Source organism: Heterodontus francisci, chromosome 7 (assembly GCF_036365525.1).
Source record: "Heterodontus francisci isolate sHetFra1 chromosome 7, sHetFra1.hap1, whole genome shotgun sequence".
NCBI classification, from domain to species: Eukaryota; Metazoa; Chordata; class Chondrichthyes; order Heterodontiformes; family Heterodontidae; genus Heterodontus; species Heterodontus francisci.
Genome location: NC_090377.1, coordinates 122,474,550 through 122,492,153, shown reverse-complemented (window position 1 = coordinate 122,492,153; position 17,604 = coordinate 122,474,550). Strand labels below are relative to the sequence as shown.

The window sequence follows — 17,604 nt, the reverse complement described above, 5'->3', positions numbered from 1 at the left end:
ATTTAAGATGATTGGTAGAAGGATAAGAGGGGACATGAAGGAAAACTTTCACCCAGAGGGTGGTGGGTGTCTGGAATTTGCTGCTTGGATCAGTGGTGGAGGCAGAAACCCTCAACTCATTTAAAAGGTACCTGGACCTGCAAATGAAATGCTGCAACCTGCAAAGCTACGGACCAGGTACTGGAAAGTGAGATTAGAATGGGTGGCTCATTTTTTCAGCTGGCGAATGGACACGATGGGCTGAATGGCCTCTTTCTGTGCTGTAACTTTTCTATGGTTCTATTCCAAGTAAGACTTGCAGCAACACTGCAATACTCTGAAAATCTAACACAAGGTAGAAGTGTACCGAAGAGCATTTAGGCTTTGAGCCTGTGGTTCTTGCAAACAACAATTTGCATTTATGTAGCGCCTTTAACATAGTAAAACTTCCCAAGCTGTTTCATAGCAGTGTTACTGAACAGAACTTAGACCAAGCTGTGTAAGGAGATACTAACACAGGTGACCAAAAGCTTGGTCAAAGAGGTTCTTGAGCATTTTAAACAAGGGGAGAGTGACGGAGAGGTTTAGGGAGGGCATTCAGGAGCTTGAGACCCAAAAAGCATAAAGCAGGGCCGATAATGGTGGAATGAAAAAATCAGGGATGCACAAGAAGCCAGAACTGGAGGAGCGTGGAGATCTCGGAGAATTGTAGACCTGGAGAAGGTTACAGAGATGGGGAGGGACAAAACCGTGGAGGAACTTGGAAACAAGGGTGAGAATTTTAAAATTGGTGCATCGCTGGACTGGGAACCAATGTAGGTCAGTGATCACAGGGTTGATGGGTAATATGCTGCATTTCTAATCATAGCTGTACCATCTGAGGGCGACGGTGAGTGGAGACAGGAAAAAATTGAAAAGCAGAACTTCTTAAAAAAGCAGGTTATAGGAACCATTTGCAAACTCTGGGACCAGAATGCCTGCCTACCCTCACAATTAGTGATTGGTGCAGGGAAACCTGAAGAGGAAGAAAACAAAATTAAATAGAGAAGGGAAAAGAAATTGCAATGAAATATTTCTATATCACATGTAGAATCAACTATAGTTAACAGACAAGTGCTTGAGCCATGCATCCTTTAATCTAATAAATAGTGTCCACTGATGTGCGATACAGGATAAGAATTATAAATTCTGAATCATATTAGCTCCCCATTTAAACAGCCTAGCAAAGTGGTTCCAGTCCAAACAAGCCTGAACCAGTTATGCAAATGAGAAATCATTGGACAAAAATGTTCAGATATCTGAACGGAATTGCCCCGGTACAGTGAAGAGCTTCTTCCACGGAGAGCTTCTGGGATCTCCCTCCATTTAAAATATCAAAGCGAATCAGCATAAGATCAAGGAATTCTGGCTTGCAAAGAGAATAACTGTATAAATGTTTTTTAAATCACTTTGCCGCAATATGGAAGTACTAATAAAAATAATGTTTGACCCTTTGAGTTTGGGATTTCCTCTGCATTCAGCATACTATATACAGTACTGTTATGTAACTGTATATCTTAGCACCGTTTGGCTAAATTTTGGGTGAAGTATACGCATTCATCAAAACATTCAGTTGTGTCGTTCCCCAAATTGCCAGGGCATAATGTTGATTTACATTTTGGACAAAAATATAAACTTCAAAGTAGATGTCATCCTTAATAGGATTTAACCTTTCGTATCAGGCTAAACATACAGCATTAGGAAGAGGCCATTCATGCTACCAAAGTTTGGTCCAGGTTGAGTTTTGCACCCCAATTATTATTCCTCTCTTCTTAGACCCAAGTGTTTAATTCTTTACTCACCCTTCCCTGTTGAATTTGTAATCTGTTTCATTTCTTGAATCCTTCAACCAAGCTGGAATTCTATTAGCTCTTTATTGTTTAGTGCTGTGGGGAAATTACTTTTTATGCTCAGCTAGTTTGTAAGAGATTTTAGGAATGGAAAAAGTCATTAGATTCAACTGGTGTATCTGTTTGTGGTGGATTAATTTCACTTTCTTTATTGTATGTTCAAATCATTCTCTCAAGAAATTCATCCAATTATCTTGAGTGCATGTGTACTGCTTGCTTCAGTTACATTAATAAATGCATTACACCTTGTTACACATCTTTATTATCTTTTGGATGAACACTTTTTGATTTTTTACTTCTAACTTCACAGTTTGGACTTGTGTGCCCTTGAATTCGAGTCCTGCACACTCGTGAGACGTTTATGTGAATCATCTTTTTCAATTTCTTTCAATTACACTGCCTCAACGTATTGAGTTTTATAATAAAAAGAACAGTAGCTACTTTTCCATTCCTCGCAGAATGAATTCCTGATATTAGGTATCGTATTTGTTGTTTGCCTCTGTAGACTGTGCGAGCTATAATATTCGACCTACGACTACGTGGCTGGAACTGCTCACACTACTCAAAGTGGAGTCTGTGGAAAACTGAATTTTGCCTGGGTTACTGGAGCAGGATTTTAAACACAAAGGTAGGAATTGGTCTTAGGTGGTAGTGTGAAATTTTTTTTTATTCGTTCAAGGGATGTGGGCGTCGCTGGTTAGGCCAGCATTAATTGCCCTAGAGAGGTGGTGGTGAACTGCCTTCTTGAACCGCTGCAGTCCTTGGGGTAGGTACACCCACAGTGCTGTAAGGAAGGCAGTTCCAGAATTTTGACCCAGTGACAGTAAAGGAATGGTGCGATATAGTTCCAAGTCAAGATGGTATGTGGCTTGGAGGGGAACTTGCAGGTGGTGTTCCCATGCATCTGCTGCTCTTGTCCTTCTAGGTGGTAGAGGTCGCGGGTTTGGAAGGTGCTGTTTAAGGAGCCTTGGTGCGTTGCTGCAGTGCATCTTATAGATGGTACACACTGGTACCACTGTGCGTCGGCGGTGGAGGGACTGAATGTTTGTGGATGGGGTGCCAGTCGAGCAGGTTGCTTTGTCCTGGATGGTGTCAAGCTTCTTGAGTGTTGTTGGAGCTGCACCCATCCAGGCAAGTGGAGAGTATTGCATCACACTCCTGACTTGTGCCTTGTAGATGGTGTACAGGCTTTGGGGAGTCAGGAGGTGAGTTATTCGCCTCAGGATTCCTAGTCTTCGACCTGCTCATGTAGCCACAGTATTTATATGGCTACTCCAGTTCAATTTCTGGTCAATGGTAACCCCCCAGGATGTTGATAGTGGGGGATTCAGCGATGGCAATGCTATTGAATATCAAGGGGAGATGGTTAGTTTCTCTCTTGTTGTAAGATGGTCATTGCCTGGCACTTGGAATGGGCGTTATTGGATCGGCTGCCTGTTACACTCAGCGCCTGATATCTAATTCCATTGACTGCATTGTAATTAAATATCAGGTATGTTAATGGTAGGTTAATTATGTTGTTAAAGATACACAGGCATTGTTTAATTAAGGACTTAAGGCAAAGAGAAGAGAGCCTGCTGGGACAGGGATAGAAGGCAGGTGGCAGAGATATGTAATGTTGCATTTTGTGAATAAACCCACTATCAAGAAAAGGATCCGTGTTTAGCTTTATTCTTCACCATTTGGCTTGCATGTATATTATAAGGCATGGAGTACAATGGGCTGCGATCCAGCATTACCCATTTTGTGCCATTGCCCAAGATGAATTTCAGCTGTCTGATATTTTTGTAATGTTATTCACTTTTTCTCAACAATAAGGCAATAGCCTGACAGTTCATTTTGGCTTAGAGTGTCAACTTTTAGTGTTAATTAGTAAACAGAGGGAGTGTTATTAAGTACAAATTCAAACATTTTCTGCTTACTGCAAGATAGCTTCTTGCATACCTGAGGGCCCTGGTGTCAACCCATTTGTACAATGAGGGGCTTAGCTGAAGCATATGTTGATAAACTTCCTGCTCACAAGGTATCAGCCTTGGCTCAGTGGTAATAGAGTCATAGAGTTATCTTTCTTTGGCCTCCTTGTCTCGAGACACAATGGGTGAGCGCCTGGAGGTGGTCAGTGGTTTGTGAAGCAGCGCCTGGAGTGGCTATAAAGTCCAATTCTAGAGTGACAGACTCTTCCACAAGTGCTGCAGATAAAATTGGACGCTGGGGCTGTTACACAGTTGGCTCTCACCTTGTGCTTCTGTCTTTTTACCTGCCAACTGCTAAGTCTCTTCGACTCGCCACACTTTAGCCCCATCTTTATGGCTGCCCACCAGCTCTGTCGATCACTGGCAACTGACTCCCACGACTTGTGATCAATGTCACAGGACTTCATGTCGCGTTTGCAGACGTCTTTAAAGCGGAAACATGGACGGCCGGTGGGTCTGATACCAGTGACGAGCTCGCTGCATAATGTGTCCTTGAAGATCCTGCCATCTTCCATGCAGCTCACAGGGCCAAGCCATCTCAAGCGCCGCTGGCTCAGTAGGGTGTATATGCTGGGGATGTTGGCTGCCTCGAGGACTTCTGTGTTGGAGATACGGTCCTGCCACCTGATGCCAAGGATTCTCTGGAGGCAGCGAAGATGGAATGAATTGAGACGACGCTCTTGGCTGACGTACGTTGTCCAGGCCTCGCTGCTGTAGAGCAAGGTACTGAGGACACAGGCTTGATACATTCGGACTTTTGTGTTCCGTGTCAGTGCGCCATTTTCCCACACTCTCTTGGCCAGTCTGGACATAGCAGTGGAAGCCTTTACCATGCACTTGTTCATTTCTGCATCGAGAGACAGGTTACTGGTGATAGTTGAGCCTAGGTAGGTGAACTCTTGAACCACTTCCAGAGCGTGGTTGCCGATGTTGATAGATGGAGCATTTCTGACATCCTGTCCCATGATGTTCGTTTTCTTGAGGCTGATGGTTAGGCCAAATTCGTTGTAGGCAGCCGCAATCCTGTCGATGAGTCTCTGCAGGCACTCTTCAGTGTGGGATGTTAATGCAGCATCATCAGCAAAGAGGAGTTCCCTGATGAGGACTTTCCGTACTTTGGTCTTCGCTCTTAGACGGGCAAGGTTGAACAATCTGCCATCTGATCTTGTGTGGAGGAAAATTCCTTCTTCTGAAGACTTGAACGCATGTGAGAGCAGCAGGGAGAAGAAGATCCCAAACAGCGTAGGTGCGAGAACACAGCCCTGTTTCATGCCACTCAGGATAGGAAAGGGGTCTGATGAGGCGCCACTATGTTGAATTGTGCCTTTCATATTGTCATGGAATGAGGTGATGATACTTCATAGTTTTGGTGGACATCTGATCTTTGCTAGTAGGCTGAAGAGACCACGTCTGCTGACGAGGTCAAAGGCTTTGGTGAGATCAATGAAAGCAACGTAGAGGGGCATCTGTTGTTCTCGGCATTTCTCCTGTAGCTGGCGAAGGGAGAACAGCATGTCAATGATGGATCTCTCTGCTCGAAAGCCACACTGTGCCTCAGGGTAGACACGCTCAGCCAGCTTCTGGAGCCTATTTAAAGCAACTGGAGCGAAGACTTTCCCACTATGCTGAGTAGGGAGATTCCACGATAGTTGTTGCAGTCACCGCGGTCACCCTTGTTTTTATAGAGGGTGATGATATTGGCATCGTGCATGTCCTGTGGTACTGCTCCCTCATTTTAGCACAGACAAAGCAGTTCATAAAGTGCTCAAAGTATAGCTGGCTTGGCACTCTTGATTATTTCAGGGGTAATGCTGTCCTTCCCAGGGGCTTTTCCACTGGCTAGAGAATCAATGGCATCACTGAGTTCCGATTTTGTTGGCTGTTCGTCCAGCTCATCCATGACAGGCAGAGATTGGGCTGCATTGAGGGCGGTCTCAGTGACAACATTTTCTCTGGAGTACAGGTCGCGGTAGTGCTCAACCCAGTGGTCCATTCGCTTGCGTTGGTCAGTGATTGTGTCCCCTGATTTAGATTTGAGGGGGGCGATCTTCCTGATGGTTGGCCCAAAAGCTCTCTTAATGCCATCATACATTCCTCTGACGTTTCCGGTGTTGGAGGCCAGCTGAATGCAACTGCATAGGTGTTGCCAGTAGTCATTTACGCAGCGCCTGGCTGTTCTTTGTGCAGCGCTTCTGGCTGCTTTAAGTGCTACAGATGTTAACTCGCTGGGGGCTTTTCTGTGGTTCAACAGTGCAATGCGCTTGGCGGCTATGACAGGTTCCAGCTCTTCAAAGTGAGATTGAAACCAATCTGCGTTCTGCTTCACACGTTTGCCATAGGTGGTCATTGCTGAGTCATAGATGGCGCCTCTGATGTGGGCCCACTTAGAGTCATAGAGTTATGCAGCACAGAAAAGTCAGAAAGTTCTGGGTTCTATTCCAGAGACTGCAATGCATATTCTAGGCTGACACTCCAAGTGCAGTGCTAAGAGAGTGCTGCACTGTCAGAGTGCCCTATTTTGGATGAGATGTTAAACCAAGGACCTGTCTGCGCTCTTGGGTGGATGTAAAAAGATACTATGGCACTATTCAAAGAAGAGCAGGAGTGATCTCCCCGGTGTTCTGACCAATACTTATCCCTCAGCAAACATCACTAAAGTAGATTTCCTGGTCAGTATCTTATTGGTGTTTTTTGGGACTTTGCTGTGCACAAATTGGCTGCTGCATTTCCTACATTACAACAGCCACTAAACTTCAAAAGTGTTTTGTTGGATGGAAAGCACTTTGAGGCCTGAAGTTGTGAAAGAGAAGTCTTTGTCTTTTCATACTTCAATGGTAGCTATTCACCTCAGGTAATTGATGGCTCGGTGCATTGAGCTCCCATCTCATCAACTTAAGGATGGGATGTGTGGAATCCATAGGGGTTCCCAGATGAAATCTTGCAATTTACTTGCCTCTCTTTTAAGAAATATTTGTTGGAATTTTCTGTAAAGCCGAGACAAATGCTCCAGAATTAAATCTTTAACTTCTAGGACTGACATTTTATCGAAGACGATGTCAGAAATGTCTTACAGCACATAGCTACACCATTCAAAAGTTTTTAACAAAGCTCTATATTTATTCATGCACTATGTTATAGTCCTTACCTTAGAAAGGTTGAGTTCATTGAATCTGTCAAATATATGTCAACCAAATAAGCCAGTAAAGCCTAGAAGCAGCGGTTGAGGAATTGATGGTGAAGTGGTGATTCAGAGTCAATCAAAAATATGTAGCACTCCTCACAAGGCACGCAGAATCTCGTCAAAACCTTACTACAGTCAGCGAACTTCTTTGATTATTTTCGCTCTGTCATTTCATTGAAGGAATCCATTTGCAAAAAATCTTGTTTATCTTTTGAGGGCAGGATGTTTGATATCCAAGTGGAATTTTTGTTTGCTATCCTGAGCAAGAACATCAACACAAATAACACATTCTGGTCACTGATTTTCATCAGAACCAGTAAATGTGAATCCCAGATCCAAGTAAAAAAGACTGCATGGCTGATTTTTTTTTTCTCTTATGCCCAGTCCTATTTTTTCCTTATAAGGAGTCAACAACAAACTTTTTTTTTGTACAAACGTGGTGTTAGAATAACCTGTTTGGATATTGGAGCATTAGTTAAATGATGCATGGACTTTGGCTTTAAAAAGAGTTAAAAGGGGAGAAGTGGTGTTTGCTATGAAGTAGTAATAGAAGCAGTAGAAGATATGTGAAATTCTGTTTGAGTCAGAGGAGATAGTATGGCCAAAAATGTGGGTAAAAGAGGAGCACTCAGCATGGAGCCTCTAAAGGCAGTTGGTTTGACTTGTGAAAGATTAGTGTCCCGATAGCTCAAGATCTGCATTTGGTAATTAGCTGGGGGATACAGATCTGAAAGATCCTGGATTCGATCCCTGGCCTGTGCTGAATCAGCTAATCTTAAGCAGGGGATAATATTGGCACTACAATTGGCCTCCGCATCCTGGTTATGAATCACAACGTCAGCCTGGATTATTCCTGCCAGCCACTATCCAGTTACTTCAGCTGAAAAGTGCATGTGTGTAAATGTTGGATGGATACAGGACAAGGCTCAGTTGTAATTATTTTTGTTTCCCTCTGTCCCTCCCCTCAGTCCATGCTCTACTGTACCGAAACAGCAGTATGGGATGCCACCTCTGAATGTTTTTTCTGAGCGACTGATTGTGATTACATTTGCATGCTGTGAGACCATGTGATCTTACAAATGTGTTCATGGCGGTGCAACATTACTTCGCATGTTGGGGTCACTATAGGAAAAATCACAAAACTCTATGTGCCATATTTCCACAAGAGTGATAGGCTGGACTGAATTATCACTTAACAGCTGTGTTTGCACTTGTGCTCGAAAACAAATTTGAATACTATATTCTAAACTTTTGCGTTTTATAGACGAGTGATGAAGCCAAAGAATCTTTAACATACAGGAAACAGTTTGTGCAGGTCTGCTTGCAGTCCACCACGTGAAGCCATTTCAAAGTAGAGCTCTGTGATATGTTAGAAGTAATTCTGCATGTGATTGTGACATACTGCAGGTTTTTAAATTGTGTATGTTTTAATTTATGACATCACCAGTAACTTCCTGCCTGCTAAATTAATCTCAAATGAATGTTGACTGAATTTCTTCCCCCATACCCTCCCCTCCTCCCCCCCCCCCCCCCGCCCCCCACCGCCACCCAACCACCACCACCACCCCAGACGGATGTCAAACATGCAACTATCTTGATCTTTCTGTTTTTGAGTCTTTCCATTTTTAAGGTTTCTGTGCTGCTCTTTCAGTTACAATAGAGATGTGTTCTGTCTGGTTTCCCCTGCCCTTTTGCATATGCCATTTTAAAATGGAAAATTGTGTAAACTAAATTTAAGGACAGTATGTTTCAACAAACTACATAAGGAGACTAATTAGAGGCTGAAATTTTTCTTTGAGAAAACAGAATTTCTGTTTTACTCTGTAATTAGCAAACCATGAATAAACTTGCATTCTCAGAAAACCCATATTACAAAGCTGTAGTGTGATAGAGATTCATTAATTATGGAGAAAATCGAGCATTTTCATGTCTTGTAATGAGAATGAATAACTCAGGTTTTTCAAGGTCCTTTTGTAGCATTGAATTTATCCTGTTGGTTTTGACCCAGAACATTGTTTTCTTTTTCTTGAGATTTTTGGTGGTTGTGATTGGTACTGAATCAGGAAAATTTCTGGTTAGTCTGTCTGTGTAGTTATTTAATTTTGCCTGCTCAGGAGTGGAAAAAGTATGTTTGCCAGATTTGTCCCTGGGCTAGAAGCTGAGGGGGGAAGGGAGTGGTGGTGGTATGGAATCGCCTCGTGAGCTCATTCCTGGAAGGTACCAAGTGATCCAGGAGGAGCTTTAGCTATGCACCCCCTTCCCTTTCTACAGTGAGATATTCATCACGGAAGCGGCAGTATGCAGGATGGTCACTTGGACATGGTACTGAAAGACTGATACCTGAGAGTCCAGTGCCTTCAGGAGAGGAGGAAAAAAAACAGTGGAAAAATAAACATGAATTTAAAAACTGAAAGATGAAATCTGTAATATTACTGAGAGAGGAGAACCCTAAAATCAAATCTCCCCTATACATGTTGCATATATCCATCAGCCACTTATTGTATACTATTCAGGTGTAGCAGCATCTCATAACTGAATGTGGCATATTTATGTGACTGCTGAAAGTACAGTTAAGATACTTAGTGCATCTACTGAATATAAATCTTGCTTGTAATGGTGCAATGCAGGTATTCATTATTTTATGAAACGCTCCTACATAACATCTGACTCTTTTCACTGTTGTGAAAGAAACTATAGCTACCAACTCATTGTCGCCGATGTTGGTGGCATAACTTTTTACTTTATACCCCCCAACACAGCTCTGCTGCCATCACGCACCGAGAAACAATTACGTTCAATATTCTGTTCATTTAAGCTATCCAATTAGTCTCATTCCTCTGCTCTTTCCTCATAAGCCTGATTTTTTTTTCGTTTTCAAGTATATTTCTAATTCCCTTTTGAAAATTACTATTGAATCTGCTTCCACCACACTTGTGGGCAGTGCATTCCAGATCACAACAACTTGCTGCGTAAAAGAATTCTCATCTCCCCTCTGCCATTTTTGCCAATTACCTTAAATCTGACTTCTGGTTACTTGTCCTCCTTCCAGTGCAAACAGTTTTTCCTTATTTACTCCATCAAACCCCTCATCATTTTGAGCACCTCTATTAAATCTCCCCTTAACCTTTTCTGCTTTAAGATGAACAATATCAGCGTGTGACTGCATAAACAGGAAACAGTTCACTTCTCGAGTAACTTGTCAAATAAGTGACTTGATGTATAGTGTGCATCTGCTTTGCCTGTATGTTATACTGCTGACAGTATGTGTAACTTTTGCTTTCGTTCTGTATTTTCTGGTACTGCAGGTAAAGGTAACAATGGATTCCAGTGCAGATGCTCAACATGGTGACACTCCAATTTCAGAAACAGAAACCCACCAGCTAGCAGTTCAGACACAAGCACAGCTTGCAACTATAGCACAGGTATTTTTCAATTTGTTTAACAAATGATAGTTTATGAATAGTGACAGCACAAGTGTTCCCAGCTTCAGTTTTAAATCTTTTGCGATATTCCCAAAACCCACCTTAGAAGATAGAATGGTGAACTGACTGGTACACTGCAGATGTAACTGTCCTTTCACCTTAGAATGGGTTTCAAAACATTTTTTCTGATAATGTTAGTAAACCTCTGTCGGGATGGAAGTATCTGTACTACGTTTGGGCTCAGTAGCCCTGGCTAGGGAGGGAAAAATCAGCCAAAATTCCTGCTTCATGCAGTTCCAGTAGTAGGCTCGGTTGTGGCATTGTCACCTCTGAGTCAGAATGCTATGGGTTCAAATACTGAAGCCGTGCTGCACTGTCAGAGGTGTGGGATCTTTCAGATGAGATATAAAATTGAGGCCCTGTCTTCCCCCTCAGATGGGTATAAAAGGCCCCTGCATTTTCTGAAGAAAAGCAGGATAGTTTTTCTTGGTGTCCTGGATAATATTTGTCCCTTAACCAACAGCACGAAAACAGATGATCTAGTCATTACCACATTACTGTTTGTGGACACAAACTGCCTGCCATGTTTCTTATCATCTACCAGTGACTGCACTATTAGCCATCAACCTCCTTCCTTCTATCATTCTTAGCATGTTTCGAATAAGCATGAGACACTTTGTAGTGTAGCATTTGACCAGTTGTAGTATCAAGAAGTCCTAGCAAATTGAAGGAAAATTCTCCACTGGTTGAAGTCATACCTAGTACAAAGGAAGACAGTTGTGGTTATTGGAGACCAGTCATCTTAATTCCAAGGCTTTGCTGTAGGAGTTCCTCAGAGTAGTGTCCTCGGCCCAACCATCTTCAACTGCTTCATCAATGACCTTCCCTCCAGCATAAGGTCAGATGTGGAGGTGTTTGCTGATGATTGCATTGTGTTCACTACCACTCGTGACTTCTCAGAGACTGAAGCAGTCTCAGTTCAGTTGACATTTGATCCCATGAAGTCTCATGGCATCAGATCAAACATGGGCAAGGAAACCTCCTGCTGATTACCACCTATTGCCCTCCCACAGCTGATGAATCAGTGCTCCTTCATGTTGAACACCACCTAGAAGAAGCACTGAGGGTGGCAAGGGCACCAAATGTACTCTGGGTGGGGGACTTCAATGTAGCACCATTACTGATCAAGCTGGCCGAGTCCTAAAGGACACAGCTGCTAGACTGGGCAGGTGGTAAGGGAGCCAACAAGAAGGAAAAACCTACTTGACCTCGTCCTCACCAAACTACCTGTCGCAGATGCATCTGTCCATGACAGTATTGGCACGAGTGACCACCGCACAGTCCTTGTGGAGACGAGGTCTCGTCTTCACATTGAGGGCACCCACCATTGTGTTGTGTGGTACTATCACTGTGCTAAATGGGATAGATATTGAACAGATCTAGCAACTCAAAACTGGGCATCCATGAGGTGCTGTGAGTCATCATCAGCAGCAGAATTGTATTCAAGCACAATCTGTAACCTCATACCATTACAATTAAGTCGGGAGACCAACCCTGGTTCAACGAAGAGTGCAGGAGGGCATGCCAAGAGCAGCTCCAGGCATACCTCAAAATGAGGTGTCATCCTGGTGAAGCTACAACACAGGACCACATGCATGCCAAACAGCAGAAGCAGCATGCAATAGACAGAGCTAAGCGATCCCACAACCAACCGATCATATCTAAGCTGTGCAGTCTTGCCACAACCAGTCGTGAATGGTGGTGGACAGTGTAACAACTAACAGGAGGAGGAGGCTCCACAAATATCCCCATCCTCAAAGATGGGGGAGCCCAGCACATCAGTGCAAAAGACAAGGCTGAAGCATTTGCAACCATCTTCAACCAGAAGTGCCAAGTGGATGATTCAACTCGGCCTCCTCCTGAGGTCCCCAGCATCACAGATGCCAGTCTTCAGCCAATCCGATTCATTCCATGTGATATAGAGAAACGGCTGAAGGCACTGGATACTGCAAAGGTTATGGGCTCTGACAACATTCCAACAATTGTACTGAAGACTTGTGCTCCAGAACTAGCCGCGCCCCTTTGCCAAGCTGTTCCAGTACAGCTACAACACTGATATCTACCCGTCTATGTGGCAAGTTGCCCAGGTATGTCATTGTACACAAAAAGCAGAACAAATCCAACCCGGCCAATTACGGCCCCATCGGTCTACTCTCAGTCATCAGCAAAGTGATGGAAGGTGTTGTCGACAGTGTTAACAAGCAGCACTTACTCAGCAATAACCAGCTCGCTGATGCTCAGTTTGGGTTCTGTCAGGGCCAGTCAGCTCATTACAGCCTTGGTCCAAACAGGGATAAAAGAGCTGAACCTGAGATGAGGTGGGAGTGACAGCCCTTGACGTCACGGCATCATTTGACCGAGTGTGGCATCCAGGAACCCTAGCTAAACTGGAGTCAATGGGAACTTGGGAAAACTCTCCACTAGTTGGAATCATACCTACATACGAACCTACGAATTAGGAGCAGAAGTAGGCCACTCAGCCCCTCAAGGCTGCTCCGCCATTCAGCGAGATCATGGCTGATTTCATTGTAACCTCAAGTCAACATTCGCGCCTACCTCCAATAACCTTTCATCCCCTTGCTTATCAAGAATTTATCTACCTCTGCCTTAAAAATATTCCAAGACTCTGCTTCCACCGCCTTTTGAGGAATTGTTCCAAAGACTCATGACTCTCTGAGAGAAATAATTTCTCCTCATCTCTGTCTTAAATTGGCGACCCCTTATTTTTAAACAGTGACCCCTAGTTCCAGATTTACCCACAAGAGTAAACATCCTTTCCACATCCACCCTGTCAAGACCCGTCAGAATCTTATAGGTTTCAATCAAGTCGCCTTTTACTCTTCTAAACTTCACCAGACACAAGCCCAGCCTATCCAACCTTTCCTCATAAGACAACTCGCCCATTCCCAGGTATCAGTCCAGTAAACCTTCTCTGAACTGCTTCCAATGCATTTACATCCTTCCTTAAATAAGGAGACCAATACTGTACACAGTACTCCAGATGTGGTCTCACCAATGTCCTGTATAACTGAAGCGTAATCTCCCTTCTTTTGTATTCAATTCCCCTCGCAATAAACAATAATACTCTATTAGCTTTCCTAATTACTTGCTGTACCTGCATATTAACCTTTTGCAATTCATGCACTAGGACACCCAGATTCCTCTGCAATCTCTCACCATTTAAGATAATATGCTTTTTTTATTCTTCCTGCCAAAATGGACAATTTCACATTTTCCCACATTATATTCCATTTGCCCACTCACTTAACCTATCTGTATCTCTTTGGAGCCTCCTTACATCTTCTCCACAACTTACTTTCCTACCTATCTTTGTTTCATCATCAAATTTAGCGACCATACCTTCGGTCCCTTCATCCAAGTCATTTATATAAATTGTTAAAATGTTGAGACCCCAGCACTGATCCCTGTGGCACACTACCCATTACATCTTGCCAACCCGAAAATGACTAATTTATGCCTACCCTCTGTTTCCTGTTAGTTAGCTGATCTTCTGTCCATGCCAATATGTTATCCCCTACACCATGAGCTTTTATTTTCCGCAATAACCTTTGATGTGGCACCTTATCAAATACCTTCTGGAAATCCAAGTACAGTACATCCACCGGTTCCCCTTTATCCACAGTACCTTACTTCTTAAAAGAACTCCAATAAATTGGTTAAACATGATTTCCCTTTCACAAAACCATGTTGGTTCTGCCTGATTACCTTGAATTTTTCTAAATGCCCTGCTATAATGTCTTTAATAATAGTTTCTAACATTTTCCCTATAACAAATGTTAAGCTATAGTTTCCTGCTTTCTGTCTCTCTCCCTTTTTGAATAAAAGAGATATATTGGTTATTTTCCAATCATCGCCAAATCTAGGGAATTTTGGAAAATTAAAACCAACGCATCAACTATCTCACTGGCCACTTTTTTTAAGACCCTAGGCTGAGGTCGGTCAGGATCTGGGGACTTGTCAGCCCGCAGCTCCAACAATTTTCTCAATAATTCTTCCCTGGTGATCGTAATTTTCTTGAGTTCCTCCCTCTCTCCCATTTCCTGATTTACAGCTATTTCTGGGATGTTACTTGTGTCCTCTATGGTGAAGACTGATATAAAATACCTGTTCAATTCATCTGCCATCTCTATATTTTCCCTTATTAATTCCACGGACTCACTTTCTGTAGGAGCAATGTTCACTTTGTTAACTCTTTTTTTCTTAAATATCTATAGAAACTCTTATTATCTGTTTTTATATTTCTAGCCAGCTTTCTCTAATTTTTCCCTCCTTATTGATCTTTTAGTCGTTCTTTGCTGCATTTTACATTGTGTCCAATCTTCTGACCTGCCACCCATCTTTGCACAATTATATGCTTTTTCTTTAAGTTTGATCCAATCTTTAACCATGGTCCTCCCCTTGGAATTTTTCTTTCTAGTTGGAATGTATCTATTCTGTGTATTCTGAAATATCCCCTTCAGTGTCTGCCACTGCATCTCTATTGACCTATCCCTTAACCTACTTTGTCAGTTCACTTTTGCTAGCTGTGCTTTGATGCCTTCATAATTGCCCTTATTTAAGTTTAAAATACCAGTCTTGGAGCCACTCTTCTCTAGCACAAAGGAAGATTGTTGTGGTTGTTGGAGGTCAGTCATCTCAATTCCAGGACATCACTGCAGCAGTTCCTCAGTGTAGTGTCTTAGACCCAACCATCTTCAGCTGCTTCATCAATAACCTTCCCTCCATCATAAGGTCAGAAGTGGGGATGTTCACTGCTGATTGCATCATGTTCAGCACCATTCACGACTCCTCAGCAGTCCGTGTCCATATGCAGCAAGACCAAAGCCTGTCTACCATCTACAAGACACAAGTTCAGGAGTGTGATGAAATACTCTCCACTTGTCTGGATGAGTGCAGCTCCAGCAACACTCAGGAAGCTCAACAGCATCCAGGACAAAGCAGCCCATGTGATTGGCACTCCATTCACCACCTTCAGCATTCACTCCTTTCACCTCCGACGCTCAGTGAATGCAGTGTGTACCATATACAAGATGTGCTGCAGCAACCCACCTTGCCCTCCTTCAACAGCACCTCCCAAACCCACGACCACTTCCACCTAGAAGGACAAAGGGCAGCAGATGCATGGGAACACCACCACCTGCAGGTTCCCCTCCAAGGCACACATCATCCTGACTTGGAAATATATCGCTGTTCCTACACTGTTATAGAGTCATAGAGGGATACAGCACTGAAACAGGCCCTTCTGCCCACCGATTCTGTGCCGACCAACAACCACCCATTTATACTATTCCTACATTAATCCCATATTCCCTACCACATCCCCACCATTCTCCTACCACCTACTTACACTAGGGGCAATTTACAATGGCCAATTTACCTATCAACCTGCAAGTCTTTGGCTGTGGGAGGAAACCGGACCACAATCCTGGAACTCCCTTCCTAACAGCACTGTGAGTGTACCCACACCAGATGAACTGCAGTGGTTCAAGAAGGCAGCTCACCACCACCTTCTCAAGGGCAATTAGGGATGGGCAACAAATGCTGGCCTAGTTAGTGACACCCACATCCCATAAAAGAATAGGAAAAAAAAAATAGTTGGCCAAGCTGACAGCGCAAAGCCTTCCATAATTCACCACTAGTTGAAAGAACAGAGATGCTATTGAGAATTGGTGCTTTCTTGACCTTTTGGGACAACTTCTACCTACTCCTAACCTGTTGTGTAATTATTCCATGATGCTAACACTATGCATTAAATCTCCATTCTTGAGCACTGTCATTACTCACCTTAGACATTCTGTCTTACAAAGCAAATGCTGCCATTTATAGTGATGGTATTGGAGCATTCTTCCTTTTTTTGAAATATAATTACATTTTTGAAGGCTTCAATGTGACTAGCAGTGTCTAGCATAACAGTTAAAAATGGAGTGAACCTTTTGATTTGGCTCAGGACTGTAACATATTTGTTCCACTGGGTAGATAAGCCCAGGCAAGAAAGAATCCCAGTTTATTTATTAAACTGAGGTGCACTGTGCCTTCTCATCCTCCTCTTAACACCACCTCCATTGGCCAGCTCAGTGGGGCTACCCCACCCTTGCTCCTACTCTTACCATAGCTCAAGCATCTCCAACACTGCCTTCTGTTTTGGGCCAGTATTGTTGCCTCCATAGTCCCCAATGGATTTATTCTTACTCCCTGCCGTCCTTAACTACATGCTTCCACCTTGTCGACATCATTCATGGACATGGGGGGTCAGCTTCCACATCTGATGACATCCAGCTCTTTCTTTATTCCTCATCCTCACTGCAACCCTTTTCTTTCTCCTGGGGAAGGTTCCTTCTCCTTCAATTAAAAATAATTCATTTTCTCCTCTGTATTGTAATTGGCTGTTATATTTCTCTGCAATACACCAATGATAATACTTCAACAGTATTTCATTGGCTGTGAATGCATTTTCGTACATCTTGAGGTTATGACAGTCAGTATATAAATGAAAGTTAGTTCTTGTTCTTTACTTTTCTTTTATTGTACAAAGAATCCACGCTCCTAGTCTTGTAAAACATTGATAATTTTGCTCTAATAACATTAGGTACTGATATAAAATTGTCCCATAGGTTACAGCACCTCATTAGTTCAAATCTAAAGGGCACTTTTATCTAGATGTTAACCAATATCAGTATCACATATCATCTCAAAATCCTGAATCTAATTGTTTTTTTCACTGTGTTGTCAACTCATGCTGTATTGGAGAAACTGTTGCTAGTCTCAAATTCTGCATTGCTGCATATCTTCCCATTTTCATAATCCACTTCTTCAACTGAATCTCGCCCCTTTTCTAACTCTTCTTTAAAATTCCTGGTTGCCCCTTTGTAAAATACCTACAGATCTTCTACTTTCAAAATCACCACCATCTTCTCCCTCCTCAAAAATCTCACCTCTGCTGCCTCTTCTTTAAAAGCACCCCTTCTCCAACCTCCCTTTCGCCTCCCATGTCCTTGAATCTGGTGTCACCTCCCAGATTTGTGCCCATTGCTCCTGGAATCCCTGTTTGGATGAGGTTACTGCCCTCCCAGATTTGGGCC

General features: G+C 43.0%; 1 protein-coding gene across 7 annotated transcripts in view; it reads left to right on the top strand.

The window, feature by feature from the left end:
• Nucleotides 1-17,604, top strand: part of creb1b (cAMP responsive element binding protein 1b) — a 94,171-nt gene that overhangs the window by 41,116 nt on the left and 35,451 nt on the right. For 5 of the 7 annotated variants that reach the window (XM_068036090.1, XM_068036095.1, XM_068036093.1 and 2 more), the window contains one exon: nt 10,328-10,444. In XM_068036090.1, coding sequence (XP_067892191.1) covers nt 10,340-10,444 — 105 coding nt within the window. In that variant the 5' untranslated portion in view covers nt 10,328-10,339. Of the gene's footprint in view, nt 1-2,373; nt 2,497-10,327; nt 10,445-17,604 lie in introns of all 7 variants that reach the window. The other 2 variants (XM_068036094.1, XM_068036089.1) reach the window with 1 other exon arrangement.